The 20,408-nt window shown below is 39.6% G+C and overlaps 1 protein-coding gene across 1 annotated transcript; it reads left to right on the top strand.

The window, feature by feature from the left end:
• The first annotated feature begins 1,562 nt into the window (after positions 1-1,562).
• b3gntl1 (UDP-GlcNAc:betaGal beta-1,3-N-acetylglucosaminyltransferase-like 1) lies at positions 1,563-19,650 on the top strand. The gene is made up of 12 exons (XM_080879524.1): positions 1,563-1,983; positions 3,021-3,137; positions 3,232-3,331; positions 4,527-4,591; positions 5,394-5,459; positions 6,292-6,387; positions 9,746-9,841; positions 10,918-11,042; positions 13,246-13,381; positions 13,505-13,573; positions 13,672-13,746; positions 15,254-19,650. The coding sequence occupies exons 1-12, from the start codon at positions 1,849-1,851 to the stop codon at positions 15,332-15,334; spliced, it is 1,161 nt and encodes a 386-aa protein (XP_080735650.1). The 5' UTR covers positions 1,563-1,848; the 3' UTR covers positions 15,335-19,650.
• The last annotated feature ends 758 nt before the right edge of the window (positions 19,651-20,408 follow it).

Genomic DNA, 20,408 nt, shown 5'->3' with positions numbered 1-20,408 from the left:
CAGTACATAACCTCTGCTTGAACCTCTAATTGTGTTTTAGTTAATCTTGCATGACTCACTACGACTATCTATCTCTATCAGTCAGAAATTAATATCTGCCTTGCTTCATAACCTCCAGCGCAACAGTCTAGTGAAGATAAATAAGACTGCCGTTTGCAGAGAGAAATAAGAGACTGATTACACATACAGGCACGCATCCATAAGAGCAAACGGTCATTGTCGCAGGTGTGGGCCTACTGGTGTTGGCCAGAGGGGCGGATGGCGCGATATGGCAGCCTCGCTTCTGTCAGTCTGCTCCAGGGCAGCTGTGGCTACAACCATAGCTGCCTCCACCAATGTGTGAATGCGAGAGTGAATGAATAGTGGCATTGTAAAGCGCTTTGGGTGCCTTGAAAAGCGCTATATAAATCCAATCCATTATTATTATTATTATTATTATTATTATCTGTGCATTGAGTCTAAATGTTATCTAAATTCCACTTATCATACATTAAAAAAATAATTCCTGGTTTGGACCTCATCTGATGACACTAGCTGTTGTTCCTGGCCTGCAGTGAAGCAGCTGTCCAATTTAAAGGATCATTCAGAGTTATAGATTAAGCTAAGCCTGACTGAGATGTTACAGTAACATGGGAACAATTAGTCTCAGCACGTGCACATAAACACAGTGTGTATTCACTTAAAACAGTTTTTTAAACGACATCCTGTCCATGCAATGCCCTGATTAAGGAGGACCGTGTGTGTGCAATAAAATTCAGAACTTCATTAAAAATTATCTCAGGACATTAACCAGAAGAGGAAGGCAGTTTATGTCTTCATAAAGTGGATAATATACAAGTTAAGCAGCTTGGTTCCTCTAGGCTTTTCTCTTTTTATTGCTCATGAATGGTTTTATCAGTGCACAAAAAGAACAAATGAGGATTATTTTGAGAATAACAAGGGGGTTTAGCAATCTATACAGTGGAAGTGAAGCTAATGTGTAACAGAGTTTAGATATCATGACTTCAGCATCACTAATTCCTATACACACAGACAATCTTCCCTCGTGATTCTGTTACTTTTGAAAATAAAAACTATGATATAAAACAATGGCCCATCCTGTTTTTCTGTCTGCTCACCAAGACAAACATCCCATGCTATGGCTGCCAACATTAACATGAAAAACACACTGATCTGGTCCCTATTCAACATGAGAGCTAAGAGCTGCACAGTTGTATGTCATCAGTGCTGAGTCTGACCAAACAGTTGCATATATATATATATATATATATATAGATATATATATAGATATATATAGATATATATATATATAACAAGCACAGCAAAATATATCCCAATAATATCCCAATAGCTTGAATTAGACAGTTTGTTTAATAATTAAGCCTCATCCTACACTTTACCGGTGCCATGTTTTCAGAAACGCGGTATCTTCAAACAAACAGCAATACATACGCTTCGTCTACGTCACCGCTTTAGATGATTGACAGTGAACCGCAGCGAATCCGGTGTCTGTCCGTGTTTTGCATGAGCCAATGAGCGTCCGGGAGTCATTATTTGCGGAAGTTATTAAACTGCTAGCAACACTGTGGGTTTGAGCTACATCTTTAGGATAAATTGTCACGATGTCCGCTGTTAAAATTCACAGGAGACCTTTTAGGTGATGTTTGTAGTAGAAATGGGTCCACTTCATGTTGAGAAGTGTCCTAAAATGGCTTTGCTTTAATCCACGTGGATTTCGCGTGTCTGCCTGCCTTTCTGTACATGTACACACATTTGTAACCATTTCTTATAGCTTATATTCTATACCCTCGAGTTAGCGGTCGCTTGGCTACTTTTTATATTGGCCCCATGAGACGTAGCGAGGACACGGAGCAGCAGGTCAGGGAGTCAGAGGTCGACATGAACCCGCCGAAGCGGCTACGCACCACGGAAACACTGACAGGAGGCAAAGAGCGGGAGGTGGAGAAGAGCACTGTGGATGTGGTGGGTGATGATGACTCAATTTAATGTCGATATCGACATTAAGGAGAGTAAAAGTTATAAAAAGTGATATGGCCAGTATTACCACCCTAAATAGTTTGTTTACTGAGCATACAGGCTTTATCCTCGTCTCTATTTCGGTGGTGTGGCATTTACTTGCGGTTTTAATTTGTTAAGAGCAAACTAATAGAGCAACAGGCTTGTCTTCTAGAGATACAGGGCTTGAAACGTAAATATTTGCTATAGTTATTTTAGGGAAACCATTACAGATCCTAATAATGAAAGTGGCATCTGTTGGGCTACACCAGTCAGCCACAGTATTTAAACAGTAGATGGACAGATGAATAAAATAACCACATATTACAGTGTAATGCACTCGGAAACATTGAGTGCTGGTATTTATGTGACTCTCACTTTGACACCCACACAAATGTTGTTGCAAACCAAGCACTCCCCAACATCAACGGCCTCCAATTCAGCACAGGGCACCTAATGACAAGATGGAAAAAGCAAAACAAAACTGTTCCATTAAAAATGAAAAAGTCCCTAAATTATTTGCCCAGTTTCTTACCCCATGAAAGATTGACATGAAGTCTGTAAAACAAGCCAGATTGATGGAGATCCCACCCCAGAAATCCAGGACCCACTGCCAAATTATCAGCACCAAGTACCACTGAATACCCCCACATGTCTCAAGTCTATACCTTAGTTGTGTCAGTTATTTTGGCAGCTGTAACAGGTTCAGTATAATATTAGAAAGCTGCTTGATTGGTCTGAACCAAGTTGTGCCTAATATACTGGAAACGTTGTACATATAGACACTGGCAATTTCAACTTACTTACTATATAGGAGTTTGACTTTTGTTATTTCCATGCCCTTTTGATTAAAGAAGTGCTACAGTTGCAATTTTACTCATTTTCAAGATCACTTCCCTCCTGCACTTCCAGTTTATACCATCCTGCTTGATTGTTGTTTTTGTGGTTGCCAAAGCAGCAGTTGAACTGAGTGTAAACTTTCTATTTGTGTCTTCTTTACTCAGAGTATTGTCATGCCAGTGTATAATGCATCATGCTGGCTGGATGAATGTCTGCAGGCCATATTGGTCCAAGATTTCTCTGGATCCATGGAGCTGTCGGTGTTTGATGACGCAAGCACCGTAGGTTTTGTAGGCATATTTACACAAGTGAAAGAATACATTGTCTCATAGTTTGAGACATCACTTAACTCTTATGCATGTGCGTGTCTTTTAGGATGACTCGAAAAAAGTGGTGGAAGGTTGGAGGGAGAGGCTAGAGGCAAAGGGCATCTCAGTGGTGATCTCTGGTCACAACTCTGAACAACCTAAAGGAGGTCAGTAACTTTTGGGATATGATCAGCAGTCAGTCCACGCTCCCAATCAAATTATGTGACCTTTATTTTGTAGTTGAACATGAAGGCCTTAATGCTAGTAGATGCTCATAATTCCCGTAACATCTTCCCAGTTGTTCCTATCACCATTTGTGGCAGCTAATGATATCAAATGAAAGCCATTGTTACATTCCCCAGAATAAACCACGTCTGAGGTGAGTACTGACAAGTTTCTGGGGAGAAATGGAAAGTATGTGAAAGAAGGGGGATTTATTTACATGTAAAATCAGTTTATATGAACATGGTTGACATAAAGACCAGCCATGCAGCAGCCCTTATGCTGAAACAACCAAAAACAAAGGCAAAAGTTCAACCAAACACAATCTCCAAAGAACAGTGAAAGCTACTGAGCTCATTAACAAGAAGGCAGCTTGAATGCTGCCAAATTGGCCTACTGGCAGTAAATGAGCCATTTCTAACAGTCTTTATACTCTGGGCCCTGCTGATCAGTAGTGGGATCAGCTGCACTGAATCTGCACGTTCAGCATTTCACGAGGGTTACTGGGTTGAACAAAATGTTTCATTGAAATTGTGTCCAACAGGCTTTGAAGTACTTTTACTTTGTTTGGTGACTGTCAGAAGCGTTACACAGTTGGTAGCGAGGTCTGTATACAGCCCACTGTATTAAAATAAGCAGTTCAGACAATAAGTCAGTTTCCATTGGTGCAACAGCTTATCAGGGGCCGTTTAAGATCTGGTCCTTAAAATCTTCCACTCTGTGATGAGTGTTGGACTTACTCTTGTGAATGCTTAATTAAGGAGAAGTGCAGAAATACAGTGCAACCTTTAAGAGACTTTTTTTTCCGTGACTGAAACAGGAACTGGTACTCTGCAGCAATTTATACTGATTTCAGATGGTTGTGTTAAGTTCATGTCTGTTACTTATTTGTAGAATGTGCATTGTAACGTAGTGCAACACATTTCAATGCGCTACAATTTGCAGTACATTTGAAAGCCCTCAAGCTAGCAGAAATGTAATAAATGAGCCTTTACTTAAGCGCTTACACACCGGCAGCGCTTTTTCATGTTGTCTGGTTTGACAGTTCATTAAGAATCCAAGCACACATTTAACTGTCTCACAAAGACATATTTAAAACTGTAAGAACAAATAAGCATGAAATGTTCTTTTGTCTTTCAGTGGGATATGCAAAGAATAAGGCCATATGTCAGAGTCGTGGGCAATACTTGTGCTTTCAGGATGCGGTGGGTGTGACCAAGTGTGCTTCATATCTTTCATAACACATACAATAGTATGTCCAAAATAATGAAATCATACCGGGGTGTTCAGTTATCCAGAAAATACATGCAAACACAGATCTCAGCAGTCAAGTTACCGACTGATGGGCTAAACATGAACATGAAAGAGAAGTTTAAGTTAGATTAGGATAGCTCTGTTTTTGACACAGTGCTTTGTAGCTGCTTATCTGAAACACTCACCTGACACACTCATCTGACACAGCCAAAAATGAAAGCTCCAAACATCTGACAATCTTCCAACCTCTGATCGCCTCTGGCTATATTTGTTCTTATCTTTCGGAGTCGCATCATATCAACTTGGCTGTTTTCTGCTAACTTTTCACAGAAAACACTCAGTGCCTATGAGATTGGTTTATCTGAAAGCAGTCAACTAGTTCTGTTTATTCTTGTGACTCTTTTTCTGGTAATGCTGATATACTGATATATTTTACCCTCTTAAACTTTAAATACAGCCTTTATCTCAACCACGCTATGAAGATAAACTCTTGTTCTGTGTACATCAAGTTTTTTGCCTATTTTCTATCTATCATTGCAGTTAGACAGACCCTCCGAGATTATTAAAAAATTGTTTTTTATGTTAAAATGCTAAAATTGTCAAAACTAACAATAGAAAATTCAACCTAAACCATTTTGACCAAGCTCTAATATAGTTCATTAAGTGCAAATGAAAAAGAATTGTGTGTATTGTCCATTTGTTGTCACATGTTATTGGCATAGACATTTAAAATAATTATTTTCTTAACTTTAGGATGACATTATGTTGCCCCAAAGAATTCGTCTGCAGTATGAGGCGTCCGTCTTGCACAAAAACACTGTAAGTTCTCTCTTAAGCGTTTGCTTAATCACTTCCTTCCCTGTCTTTTCTTCTCACTTCTCTTCCTCCTCCTCTCTACCTTTCCCTCTGACTATCAGTGTTAAAATGAAAACAACAACAACAAAAAAGATATTGTTTGTAAGAGTGAGCATGTGCATGCGTGCGCGTGCTGCTGTACAGTTGGCATGTAGAACAGAGTGAGTATCCGGTGTTGATGCTTTCTTTGACCTGGCAGGTCAGGGGTTATAGGTCATGTGTGTGTGGAAAATAAGGGCGACAGCATAGAGACAGCAGGCTTGCTGTCCTCCATAAACAGCCTGCCTGGTTCTGTTCCAACTGTAATTTTTTTATAGTTGTAGGTGAAAAAATGGGACCCGTATTTTGTTTTTCAGTTTTCTATAATCTCTCTTTATGTATCCTCTGATTCTGATGTAATTCTTTCTTTCCTTTTTTTGCTTGAATATGTCTCATAGGAAACACGATATGAAGCAGTAGTTTGCATTATTTGGGTGAAATGTATTAGAACTTTTAGATGACTTATTAGTTATTCTGCCAATAATATCTTAGTTTTTTTATTATCTGAAATAAAAAAATATGTTAAACAATTCTATTAAACTTCAAAATCAAGTTAATATTTCAAACTCAGCCTTCAATCTGAAGCATAATTACTCAAATCGTTGGAAATTTGTGCAGCTCGATTTACAAAAAAAACAAACACAGAAGCTCTCTGATACAGAATTTTGTCTAAAATGATTGAAAATGTTTTGGGTGGTTCTTGGAGTGAAATTTTTTATTTTACTCACAAAGTTGTGTATGTGTGTTTCCATGATAGCTGATTGGCTGCAGAGTCCAGCGAGTACCGGAAGGATCTACAGAGCGTTACACTCGCTGGATCAACACACTCAGTCAGGACCAGCTCATCACACAGGTAAATGAATGCAGCTTAGCGGAGCATGTTTTGATTGCCGACTAATGTGTTTTCGCATGCATATGTGAATGCGTGAGGTCACGTGACAGGCAGCTACTAGGTCAGTTTGAAACAGGATACATACCTGCTGTACGCAGTTTCCACGGAAATGTGTTTGTGGAGTGGAGAGAGGATGCTGCATCACTCCTGACCTCTCTGTCTATCACAATCCCAGCAGAGGAAACAGACCCCAGTGTCAGCTGTCTGCTGAGGGCAGCCTGTAGTGGAAGCTGGTAAAAGTTTTGAGCTTTGTGTAGAAAGCCTTGTGCAGCTACCAAATCATCATACACAAGCACTTTAGTTTTATTATACTGTAAAGCTGTACATGAGTACATCATTTAAAAAAAATAAGAAAAAATAAGAAAACAGGTAGCTCACTACTCAATAAACCTACAAGCTTCAAACTGTTTCTGTGCTCCTTGTTATATTTCATACATTGACGGCATCTGCAGTCATGCCAAAGGACTCGTTATATATATGAACCCTGTGATTCAGTAGCTTGTAGAGCCACCTTTTTAAGCAATATCTTGAAGTAATTGGTTTCTGTATGACTTCATCGTTTTCTCACATCATTCTGGAGGAGTTTTGGTCCACTTGTCATTACAGCGTTGCTTCAGTTCATTGAGGTTTGTGGGCATTTGCTTATGCACGGCTCTCTTGAGGTCTTGCCACAGCCTTTCAATCAAGCTGAGGTTGGGACTTTGACTGCGCCATTGCAGCACGTTGCTTCTTCTTGGCTGCTGTGTTTGGGATCATTGTCCTGTTGCGTGACCCAATTTGGGCCAAGCTTTAGCTGTTGGATGGATAGTCTTACATTTAGCTCTAGAATACTTTGGTATACAAAGACTTTATGGTCTACTCAAGGTGCCCGCGCCCTGTGGTTGCAAAACAAGCCCAGGTCATCATCCCTCCACCAGGGTGCATGTCAGTAGGTATGAGATGTTTGTGCAGATATACTATATTAGGTTTTCATCAAATCTGACACTGTGCATTATGAATAAAATCTCCATTATTCTATTAGTATTGTGGACTCTTCTACCGTGCTCTTTTTAGAGGGATATAAGCCAAATAAGCCATGTTTGTTCAGTCTTTTTCTAATTGTCCTATGATGACAGTAACATGTAAGTTCCAAATTCATTGGTAAAGGGCTCCATAAAGACATAAAAGGTAATGGTGTTAAACATTCTTGACCTAAGTGCTGACTACATTAATGAAATTATGATTTCTGTCATAGATGGGAAGCCATAAGGTAACCAGTGAATACACCCTGATAGATGCATAACAGATGCACAAGCTGTTGGCCCTGGCAAGAGGAACTATGAACTAATCATGAGCCATACTAATCACTCAAAGCCATGAAAGCATTTGGTCACTTGACCAGCTTGGCTACGTTTTTGCTGTAATTTATGACTTTATGCTTGTACTCATAATCAAATATAGTGGGCAAGATTTGAGAGTTGTGTCCACTTGTGTTTGCCATACAAGCGCTCTAAATAGGCAAATTCCAATACTTATTCACACTATAAGTATTGGAACATTTTTTTAGAATTTCTTTGACGATGTGATCAAGTGAAAATATTTACCCAGTGCGTTTTTAAAAAGTTACATTATTCACGAAGTAATAAAAAAAAACAGTGATATAAAAGTAAAACCCCTGGAAGTATGTCTGTTTTTGAAGAGATGGAAGTCTGCTGTTTCTGACTTAACAAAACACGCTGTCACTAAGGATACAAGACAACCTGGACTGGCTCACTCTCCCTAACACACACACACACACACACACACACACACACACACACACACACACACACACACACACACACACACACACACACACACACACACACAAGGTCTGCATAACTCCTTAGCAGACATTCCAGGATATTTATATGATATTAAGTTTCATGGAGCATGAGAATGAGATCATACATTGATTCTGCAGTCTTAAAAGCCGCTCCTTTTCCTTTTCCTTCCCCTTCTCTTTCTTGACTCTATCTGCCTTTGCTTTTACTTTCTTGACAAAGAAACTGGACTTAACCGAGTTAAACTTTAAAATTTACATTGAGCACTGCTTCTTTTACTCTAACATTCATCTGTAGGGCATTAGATATGGTTGTCTAAAATGTTCTCTACCCCTCTGATTACTCACGTTCACCCTAATGCTCTCAGTCTTTCCCAGAACTTGGTCTCTTATTCATGCTTTTGGCCACAGCTTACATCTGCAAAATGTTGCAATATTACTACAGAAAGGCAAAGAGATGCACGTAGGCGGACACACACACATGCACACACACTCATACACTCCAGATTCTGTCCAGCTGTTCAACTGCCTGGATCCAGATGTTTTGCACAATTATTTTCATCTGTGATGCATTTCTGTTACGCAGTAGTATTTCCACTTCAACCATGAACAATCACACAAATACAAATGCATATGCACACAGTGTGTAAGACAGAGTGATGTAGTGGGAGAGGGAAGTAGGACCACCTGAAATGACCTTTAGATTCAATATGCAAAAATATTACTGTTACAAAATGCACACAGAGATGAGGAACAAGCAGGGGTGGGGAACTGAGAGGGGGCTGGGTGCTGGTGTAACAAATGAGATGGGGGCCTGCATCTGTAAAAAGAGAAAGAAATATAGTGGACATAATCCGATCCTGATGTATTAAAAGAGTTTTGCGGTCAGAGAAACGAGGAGAAGCCAAAACAAACTCATTAGTCAAAGAATCATATGCGAGAGGATGGAAATGTGTATCCTTCCCCTGCACACTTCAGGAAGCACACACACTGCTTTAAGAAAGCACATGTGGCTGCACTCTAACCTATTTTGTTTTCAGGAATAGAACTAAACTTCTCCTGAGTGCAGCTTGTTGCTTAAATACTATTGCGAAATTTTTCAGAGCCAGTAGCTTCAAAATCCATCCAGTAAAGTTCGCACAATGTGAAATAACAGAAATAGTATAAGAAAAATAAAAACATAGTAATTAATAACCTTTATTTACTGAAAGTGGCACAAGAAAAAACTTTTTTAAAAATGTGTTGACGTTGCCTGTGCTCCTCCTGGCACCCTGTGAGCTAAAGGTAAGAACGTGTAAAACCAGATGCATTAGATACATTCTTGAATAAAAATGTGCATGAAAACTTTTTCAAATGAATCTCAAGCACAGCAACACAAACAATTAATTTAAGTTGGACGGTGTGTAGCTAATATGACACTGTATATTGTCTCTTTATTAGGTTATTGACCAGAATATACTCCTACAGATCTGCCACAAACTGAAAATTTATGAAATTCTAACAGTTTGTCGGTTTCAGGTGTACACCTCCCATGGGCCCAGTGTTGTCATGCCAACATGGTTCTGCTCACGGGAATGGTATCAGAAAGTTGGGCCGTTTGATGAGGGAGGCAAGGTAAGCATTCCTATTACTCAAACTGACTCTCTGAGGTGTTCACAAACCCACTTTGTTGCTCTTGTCGACTCACCAAATGTCAGAAATAATAGTGATCGGTCACCTCTATACACCTGACCTGTCACTTCTTGAATGTATGAATTGGTTGTGAATGTCAGAAAGAATTACCCAGATGGAAAGGTGTGGAAACGGAGGAGTTTTCAGACACTGTTCGAGCAGCTGATAAGAACATCCTTTAAAGCATTCGACTTCTCACCCCTACTCATATCAGCTGTTTTCACACATGAAAACTAGGAAATTCTGTGAAAATCCAACTGAAACCTTGCCTGACGTTTTCCTTTCTCACATCTAGCACACTGCTAAAAACACAATTGTTAAATGTTCTCACTATCAAAAATACATTTGATATCTGATATATAAGCCCAAATCCAAGAAAGCTGGGACGCTGTGGAAAATGCTAATAAAAACAGAAGGGAATGATTTGCAAATCCCGTAAATCCATATTTTATTCATTATAGAACACTGAAAATATATCATGTCATTTTACTGTTCCGTGAAAAAGTGAGCATAACAACACAAAAGGTTAGGACAGGGTTTACGAAAGGCTTGAAAAGTAAGTGTTGCTAAAAATCATGAAACTACAAACAGGACAGACAACACCCAGGACTGTTAACCAGCTGGAGTCTTATATCAGATAAGAGTGCAACACGTTAATCTCCCAAACATCCAGCAACTGGTCTACTCCTTATTTGTGGACTGTTGTTAAAAGAAGAAAGGAACCCTTAATGTTAGCATTTAAATGTTGCTATATTGGATTTTTGGAATCAGAATTTACAAGATTCAGACTAGAAGGTAGTGTGGCAAGTTATCAGCTAGCACTTCCAACATGGACTAGATGGTCTTTATTTAGCCGCATACCAAGTCATCTTATTTGTCAGACAATTCAGTTTAAAAAGCACCAAATATTCAGGAGGTTCAGTTTAGTGACTCGGATTAGTGGAGGTAAGGCCTAGCTGCAGCTCTCTGTGTTTGGGCATATGTCATATCATACCATAATTCTTCTTCTCTGTCTCCAGGGAGTCCCAGAGGATCTTCTCTTTTTTTACCAGAGTCTTCGTCATGGTGGGGGTCTGTTCCGGGTTGACCAGTGCCTGCTGATATATCGTTATCATGAGAAAGCAGCCACTCACTCCGTAACTGAGTCAGTCCAACCATCATTCCTCTTCAGCTGCATTCACACACACATACTTGGACATGGTGTTGATCCTCCACCTACTCACAGCTGCCCACTGGCATCCCAGATTTTCTCAGAGCTCACACACAGATATACTCACACACATACACAGACACGTGTTTTAGTAAGCTTGAGTTTGTGGAATTTCAGTCACTTTCCCAGCGTATGAATCAGGAATTTCTATGCGTTTTCTTCTCTCTGTGGAATGCTCAGTATCTGTCCAGTGGTGCTGGGAGGGAATCGGATTGCGTTGTGAACAGAAATGTTTGACATATTGCGTAGCGTTGTGTGTGCGCGCGTGCACGCGTGTGTGTGAGCACGTGTGCATTCCTGCTGTTGCCTGTGCATCAGCATGCAGTCTCTGCAGGTGTGTGGGTCTGTCTCTAAATCTAAAACACACCAAAGAAAAAGATCTTTCCTGCCTTCTCTCCACTCACACTGCCTAACCTTTCATCCCTTCTTTCCTGTTATCCCACCTTCCTTCCCTCTTTCCTTCCTTTCTCCCTTGCGTCTAACCAGTGCTCGTATATCTGCCCGTGTTGACGCACTCCTTCACCAATCATCCTCCTCTGTCTTCATCTATCATCTATTTTTGGAGATCTATTTCAAGCTAGCTGCCTTCCACTCTCCCCTACTTCTTATAACCCCTTCCCATGTACTGCCTACTTACTTCCTCTCTTTAGTGAAATGAAACCATTATCTTATTTTTGTCTATTTACGTCGATCTTGCTCATGCATGTAATTGTAGATGTGCTAAATGTGAGGTGTCAAGTCTTTTAAAAGATACTGCCAAAAAGTAACTGAGTTGGGAGGCTTACTTACACAGAAATGCACTGTTTGTAAATGAGATGAAAAGGTTTGTGTGTAGTTAATCTCTACCATATTGCTGCCCTGCCTTAGAATCAAAGCCTGTATAGAGAATGCATAATAACCAAGGAATCTGGAGACCACCCGAGCTCCACGATGATGGTGGAATCGGGTTTGCTTGCCATATGAGGCCCAGTGCTTAAAAAAGTAAGAAGTTCGCATCAAGAGATGAGAGTGAAGCACTTTCTGAGAATGTCTGCTTGATTTCTCATTATTAGTGCCTTTGTTTTAAAATGTGAGTAGAAGGGGGTTAAGCTTGTAAACATAGACAGATTTAATCTTGAGGGTGTGTGTGTGAGAGAGAGAGAGAACCCTGTACACAGTTGTGCAGAGGTTACAGGAAGTCAAACTAATTTACATGCATACAATTTTCCATCTACTTAAAGCAACAGATCACAACTTAATAAATGTAGTACTTGCCGCTTTGTAAAGGTATGACACCGAAAGGATGGTTTAAATTTGTAGCTTTAGCTTTCATTTGTATTCACTGATCATTTACAATAGAGCACAACTAAGTTAGGCTGTCTCAATCAGACCGGTTGTAAACAAACTGACCAACATTTCATCAGCTGCTTTTTTTTCGATCGGTCATTGGAAGCTCTGTTTTGTACCCTTACACTTGCTCCTCCTCTAATCCCAGAGCTTTTGCAGTCAGTGTAAATGACGACTGCTCAACTTAAATCTAATTTTTGGGGAAGTGGATGAAGGGATTCAGATCTGGCGAGAAGGGTAGGTAATAAGAGAAGGGGGAAACAAGTGGTTTTGATGTATTTTGACTACAGCACATGTTACAGTTCACCAATGGTAAATATTCTTCCTCAGCCACTTTAAGGAGTTACAGTAGAAGTCTTTGTTTTTTTTTGTGGGAGATTAATTGAATCTAGGAAAGTCAAATACACAACAAACATACTCGTAGAGTCTTTTACTGAAAGCTGTTGTTTAGTCCTTAGCTCATAGCCTAAGAGCCAGCTCATGTCACTAGTAGTGACTCATAATGTGAAAGTTTGCTCATTTTGACTCAGTAGGTGATACTTGCTCTTTGAGCCTCAGTGTGAAATCGCAAGTACAAGTGGTCAGAGTGGGACTTCCAGAGAGAAATCTCTAAAAAACAAACAAAAAAACCCCAGAAACTGTTAAACGGGTTCAGAGGGGAGCTTCTCCCAAGACCTTCAGCTTCCTTGAAAGTGTTCAACCTGCTGCTTAGATTCAACTGCTTCTTTCCCCACACTAAATAAAAAGAATCTCGGAGTTGTACCAGTGACAGTCTGATTAATTTAGACTTCTCTGGCCACTCTGTTCACAGAGAGACTATTTGGAAGCTGCGAGTAGACTTCCTGCAGGAGAGAGTTCTCAGCCAATGGGAGAGCTTCACCATATGGAACGCTGGTAAACAAGGCCGAAAGCTGTACCGATCGCTTAGCCCAGCCAATCAGAAGAAAGTATGTTGCCTTCAGATGGAAATAACCAGCCAAATCAACCTGCTTCCTGTGTCTCAGTAGATACAGATAATGAAAAAAGTTGTGAAATGCGTGTTTGAAATTAGTGTCATTCTGTTATTTTAGGTCAAGGCTTTCTGTGATGTGGATGAGAACAAGATCCAGAAAGGCTTCTATACATACGAGGAGTCCAAGGTGAGATCATATTTGTTACATTAAACAGGTCTCCAAGATGGCTTTATTCCAGTGATTTATTTTTTATTAACCTCTCTCGTGTTCCCGTATCTTTCTAGGAAAGGCCTAAGCCAAAGATTCAAGTTCTGCATTACAAAAACGCCTCCGCTCCTTTCATCATCTGTGTCAAACTGGTGAGCAAAAAGCATGTTTGTGTGTTGTATGTTTGCTGTTTCTGACCATCTGTTCCTCAGGTCTGTAATCTATGTTAACAACATAATGATGAAGGGCGTGTGCCCACTGCACGACATAACACACACAAACACAGGAGAGGCTGTCAGGAAATGGGTAGAGACAGCAGCCTGATCTTTGATCACACGATGCTTGTACAAACATTACATGTTTTTGCCACTATTGTGTTTGCATATAACACATCATGGTTTGCATTTTATGCTCCAGATCGTGGCAGTACACATAGGCTTTACCTAGAACAATGGCAGTTTCTTTTTATTCATTGGTTTTCAGTATGTAATGACACACACATCCATTGTGGCAGTTAAATCACGTAATATCTATTTATCACACAGCCAAATTCAGATTCAAATCTATGGTGACCCCCACCCCACCCCACCTCAGGGGTCTACTAATTGCTCAATTATGGGAATTGGGAGAAGTAATCAGAGTCGGAGGAGATGGAGACCTGGACCCAATCATTCTCTCTCTTGTTCTCTATGACATCCACATAAACAAACACCTGGACTCAATCACACTGGGTTTACACCCAGGTGTCAAATATTTATTATCAGCAAATATATTGATTTCAACTTTTCTCAAAGACTCTGGTTCAACCTAAATTCCTTTAGTTTAGTCAAACATTTATTGTTGTATTTCTTTTGGCTTAAAGCCGAGGGAGTCTATCATGTTTTTCTATCATTGGTCAAATTCCATAAGGACCTTTTAGCATTTTGTAATTCAAGTAGCCTCAAAAACAAGACTTCTGCAACTCCTCTTGGATCTGTTCAGGATTTTGAAAATTTGGCCCTTGATAGGAGAGTTTGGTATTCACAAGAGACGGGATGTTCCAAAAAACTGTTGTTCAAATCAGGCATTCCTTCATATAAAGGAATGCCTGATTGAGTGGCAGAAAATCCTGCAGGAAAATTTGATATTCCAACATTAGCAACAGCTGCCTGCACTGGAAAACAAAAGAAAAAAAAGGAGTAAATCTATCAAAACAAGAGTGTCAAAGATGGTCTGATAAGTGCAATAAATGTGCTAATATCAGCATTTCAGAAACATTTCTACTGTATCAGCTTCAAAATGCACATCGAGCATGTCATTCTTTTCTTGCATAGTTAGTCTGTTAACCTTACTTTCACATGCAATCAAAGGTAACAGCTAGCTATGTAAAAAGCTCAATGACACAGTGACACTCCCCCCCTCCCCCCAGTTTAAAGACAAAGCTGCAGGAAAAGGTTGTTTTCTCACTATTTATTTCCTTTTCCTTCTTGCTTGCTGCTGCTTTAAGTAAGAAATACCAAGTCAAAAGAATTCTGAAGTCCACAAACCCTGATGGCTGATTAGTCCACACTTGAAAGAAAATGATGATGTTTGTGAATGAAAGTTGTGTTGTAGAAACTGTGGCCTGCCATGATGTTTTCTGTTAATGTTCTTTCTCTCGTGGCATCTTTTCATTCGTAGGACATGACTGGAGGCAACCTGGAGGAAAATCTAAATTCTTTGCAGCTGAAGGAAGGAATAGATTATTACCACTTCAACTGACTGTTCAGGGAGATGGGGAAGACTGGAGGAGGCTTGCAGGTTAACAGGCAGTGGAATGCAGAGGAATACGTCACTTTCACATATATGCAAACTGAGAAGTAGGCAGGTAATAACAGGAAAAGAGTGAACACTGGAAATAAGTGCACATTTACAAAGATGAGGGTAGGAGATGGCTGTCGTGTATTTTAAGTCTTAAAATGGGTTAAATGCAATTTTTTGTAGTTTCACTTTGATATATCGGCTAATAAAGTCACAACAGGATATCCCAGCTCTGACTTTTTCTGACCCTCTCCTTAAGCATAGCACAAAGGTTTGTAAGGCTAATTCCACATTTCTTGCTGAGTGATGAGTAATGGTTGATACCAGACTCATATATTACAAAAAAGAAAATATAAAACCAAGTGAAATTTAACATAGCTTAATTTAACAACAATTACAGCCTAACACCTTTGAGTCTCCTCATCTTTAATACATACAAAAATGTACATAACAGGTCAAATGGAAACAAAACAATTTAGTGTCTTACAAAGGTGGGGACAGATTTACTAAACAGGCCAAGGTGTGGTTATTTTATTGATTTACAAAAAAGGCACTAAGTTCATTTCAATATCAAGCGCAAAAAATAAGACCTGATTTTTTTCAGAATTAAATAGCTGCGCAAGCAGTTACTGACATGTCGTAAACATTACTAAAATAGTTTGGATGCTTGATTTAAATATTCTCCTCCCTTTATTTTGTGCCTTGAGAAAGGAACTCCCTGAAATACGCATGCAACAGGTTTAGCTGTGATAATACACTAAGCTAAGCTGACTGACTGCTGACACGTTTATTATTATTTTAAATTAAAAAGCGTGTATATTTCCCAAAATGTTAAACTGACACTTTTAAAAGCAAAAAGTAACGATGAACTGAACCACAGCTGAAAGAGGCAGCACAAGGGAAGATATGAAATGATAGAAACAAATGTGAAGATCTGAAACCCTTGTACTTTACAGATGACTGTTCTATATCATGCAAGAGGACATTGCCAGTGTTCATTACTGAAGGAATAAAATATCACACAGTCTGTGTGAAGCCAGTTCGATAATTGCCAACCTGTATTCTTGAACTTGTAACTGAAGTTAAAGGGAAGTGCAGTCATGACAGAAAGTACAATTTATAAAGGGTGGGATGTTTTATGACTACATTTCTTAACAATTGTTCCCTGATGCAACTGTGTAAAATCAGATGCACGCACACATCTGCAAAGAATGTGCAAACACAGATTCAACTCACATTTGTTTTTCTTTCCCTGGGTCTCTTATGAAATCTAAAGAACAATAACCTCTTTAAGAAGGCACAATTTTGATACGTAAACACATAAAAAAAACATTTATGTTACCTCACAGAGTGAGGAGTTTTTCTGCCCAAAGGTAAACAGACCTATCCACACAAAATATCCCCCAATGTTTGCTGGTTTGGCGTCGTGGTTTGCATTACTGTAAATTTGGCCACAACAGTTTAAAGGGCAGCGATGGTTAAAAAAAACGGTCGTCATCCCTACCAAAGTTTTATTTTCGCTACCTTTGTTATCATAGGCACAAAGTGACACATAATCACTGCACCACATTAGTAGGTAGGATTGGATTTAGTGTTGGATAAATAGCAGGAGTGAGTCAGGTTTGAGGTGAAAGCCCCTTGCCTCTGCCACCCACACCGCACAGTGCTTTGTTTGGGCAGAGAAAAAAAGATTCACATCCACTTAGCCACTAGCTTCTATCTACACCCCCTCTTCCCTCTCTCCTTTAAACTCAAAAACTTAAAGGAACAGTACAACCAAAATCAGATTTACCCATTTTCCACCTCCACCCTGGAGTGCGTTTTATCCATCCAGATTGTTGTTTTCATGTCAGTTGCCCCGGCTGTAAAAATGTCTGTCTTTGATATAATAGAGCTAAATTAATGGAGTTAAATGGCACATTTTAGTGTGCTGGGCAGATTGTTGTGTCCACACCAATGACCTAGGTGATTAAAAAAATCCCGTAACACAGAATGATTTTTTGTAGGAATTATTTTCTTTCTACTGTCCATGTCCACCGAAAAAGGAGAGTGCAGCTAGCTGATATTACATCTCAGCTGAGTGTGGGACACCATTAATGCTTATGTCCTGCCGAGCTGTCGCCTACTTTTTGTAACAGGTGGATGTATGCTTTGTTCTGCAGATCGATAAACACAGCTGGTATAGTTTTTACAGTTTTGATCTCCATAAAAAAAAGTGCCATTTAGTTCTTTTATATTCAAGAGAGGGGTTAATGCGTCTGTAGCTGATTTCTCCAAACAGAGTGACTCACACCAAAGTAATGTAAAAAACCCAAAACAACAACAACAATGATTTGGAGGTGAATTTTCCCTTTAATCAACAAGGCTTTTCCAGAGAGAAACTTTGCATGTGATTTGGGGTTTTTTACATAAATGATTTGCCGTTTTGTTTAAGGTGGGGCATATTTGAAACGTAACATTTATCTGCTTCCGAATGCAACCCGTCATTCAAAGTATGTGCAGTCATAAAACTGTAATATTCTTTGGATGAATGAACACAAAATATTTGAGAACAAGCTGTTTAAGTAAGACCGCATCCTGTCTAAATAACGCACTTTTTAGCCAGTCTGCCCTCATGATGAAGCACTTGGTGGATGATCAGAGTGAGCTCTAATGGAGGATCTATGAAAGAGAGTAAACAGAGCTTTACTCAGTGTATACACTCTGGTGCTCTGCAGACATCAGACCTCATAATGCACACACACAAGCGGACCGAATGACCCCGACCCTGGAGCCTGCTTGCCCTCACTGGTCAAATAAATCTACGCGTGTGTAGAAGAAATACACACACGCATTCTTACACAGCTGCATGAGCTCTGGCAGTGCAGCTGATAAGAAAAAGAGATAAGAGAGTGGAGTGTTTGAATGAAGGGGGGTCACGGGTCAGAGACTGAGGGCTTTTTCATTCACCTGGAATGATACAGCATTCCTTTGTTTCGACATCTCCCTCCAGAAGAGGTTTTTGTGTCTGAAAAGGAGATGCACATGCATGCTGTGTAAAATGCTGCACTATAAAGAGAAAGCACACTGACTATTTGCAATAATTACCATCTGTTTTACCTTTGGAAGTGTTATGCAATAGCAGCGTATAATCAAATTAAAAGCAACTAACTGGGCGGTTCGATTTTTAATCGAATCTCTACGGAGCCACAAAAGGTCTTTGAACCTTATGATGAAGGCAAAGCAGCCTGTTTAACTATAAATACTTTGGCTCTTCATTTTCATTATTACAATGTCATGTTTTATGGCAATTATAGGCCTAAAATAACAAAAACTGATAGCTTTGTTAATTTTATCACCAAATAGGTCCTTTTCTACGATTCTTGAGCACCTACAGCACTTTATACAACATGCTTCATTCACCAGTGCACCTTTTTTTCTATGTCTAAATTCTCTCTAACTCAAATGAAGACTTCAGAGAGCAGCGTGGGGTTCAGTATCTTGCCCACGGATAGTTTGGCATGCAGACTGGAGCAGTCACAGATAAAACCACCATCCATCTGATCACTAAAAAACATGCTGTAACTCCTGAGCTACAACCACCAGCAAAACAGAACTACTGTGAAGTGGAAGGAAAAATATCTATTTGCATGTACATTCCTACTTTGAAATAGTAACTACAAAGCTGGTTGGGCTGGTCTGATTGGCCACACAGAAGCCCTTCCTTATGAGGTTTGCATGTTCTCGCTGTAGGTGTGTGGTGTTACATCAGGTACTCCAGCTTCCTCCCAGAGTTAAAAGACATGTTAGGTTAACTGGTTATTCTAATTTGGCCACTGATGTGAGGTATATGAAATGTTTCAAGTGTACAGAGTAAACCCCTTAACAAATGTATGGTCAAATGATCACCAAGGCCAGAAAATTGCTAGACATTTACAAGTCCTTAAAGCTAATACCCTTCCTCTCGACCTCCACACATCTGATTCCATTGCACTGTTCAAATCACGATTAAAAACCCACTTATTCAATCTTGCCTTTCCCTCTAGTTAATATTTATTTTATGATTTTATATCATGCACTTTTATGCTCATTTAAATTCTTGTTTGCTCTGTACCCGTTGCTTTCCTATGTATCAGTGACAGTTATCTGCTTGCATACTTAGTACTTGCTTTGGTCCTATTTCTATTATCCTCCTCCTATTCTCTATCTTACTTGTTAAGCACCTTGGCATACCCTTGGTTTTTAAGTGTGCTTTATAAATAAAGTTTATTATTATTATAATAGCTGAAATTTAATTTTTACTCTGACATGTACCATTAAGACCTCAGCATCATTAGCAGTGAAAGAAATCAGGCCACAAAATGTCAAATACTGATTTCCTCCATGATGTCTTTGGGATATGAAATCTATAGTCATGCAGTCTTGGACATGACTATCCAGAAATGGATAATCTTGTGCAAGACTATGCTGGCATTTCTGTGTATACATCCACAGTAGCTACTGCCATTAAGACACTGCAAAATTAATTGGATCGGGCACCAGGTGATAGGTGTAAACCAAGACAATTATGAAACATTTAAAAAATTTCAGAGTACCTCAGGTTACTGGCTGGTAATTAAACATTTACACTGCATTGAATGACTCGAGAAAGAAGAAAATTGTGTTTGTAGAAATTGTGTTTATTTATTTTTGATCAGTTGTAGTGATGACAATTCTGCTCAGCATATATGGTAAATGGCCTGCATTTGTATAGCGCTTTTCTAGTCCATAGGACCCCAAAGCGCTTTACACTACATTCAGTCATTCACCCATTCACACACACATTCACACACTGGCGATAGCAAGCTACATTGTAGCCACAGCTGCCCTGGGGCGCACTGACAGAGGCGAGGCTGCCGGACACAGGCGCCACCGGGCCCTCTGACCACCACCAGTAGGCAAACACGGGGTATAAACAGTATAAGAAAACAAATCATTACAGTCTACAGCGAAGTAGATGCTCAGCCCTAAAATCATATTCCTCACTTTCACTGTCTCACTGTCTTCCTTTGTAGGG

Source organism: Rhamphochromis sp. 'chilingali' (genome assembly GCF_963969265.1).
Source record: "Rhamphochromis sp. 'chilingali' genome assembly, chromosome: 4".
In the NCBI taxonomy this organism is placed as follows: Eukaryota; Metazoa; Chordata; class Actinopteri; order Cichliformes; family Cichlidae; genus Rhamphochromis; species Rhamphochromis sp. 'chilingali'.
The sequence above is the reverse complement of the archived record's forward strand: the minus strand, read 5'-3'. Positions and strand labels throughout refer to the sequence as shown.

Bases quoted from the DNA above. Each gene is read 5' to 3' on its own strand.
- b3gntl1 (XM_080879524.1), top strand. From the start codon at position 1,849: ATGAGACGTAGCGAGGACACGGAGCAGCAGGTCAGGGAGTCAGAGGTC. The intron at 9,842-10,917 runs GTAAGCATTCCT...CTCTGTCTCCAG, and splicing joins CGTTTGATGAGGGAGGCAAG to GGAGTCCCAGAGGATCTTCT. The intron at 13,747-15,253 runs GTGAGCAAAAAG...TTTCATTCGTAG, and splicing joins TCATCATCTGTGTCAAACTG to GACATGACTGGAGGCAACCT.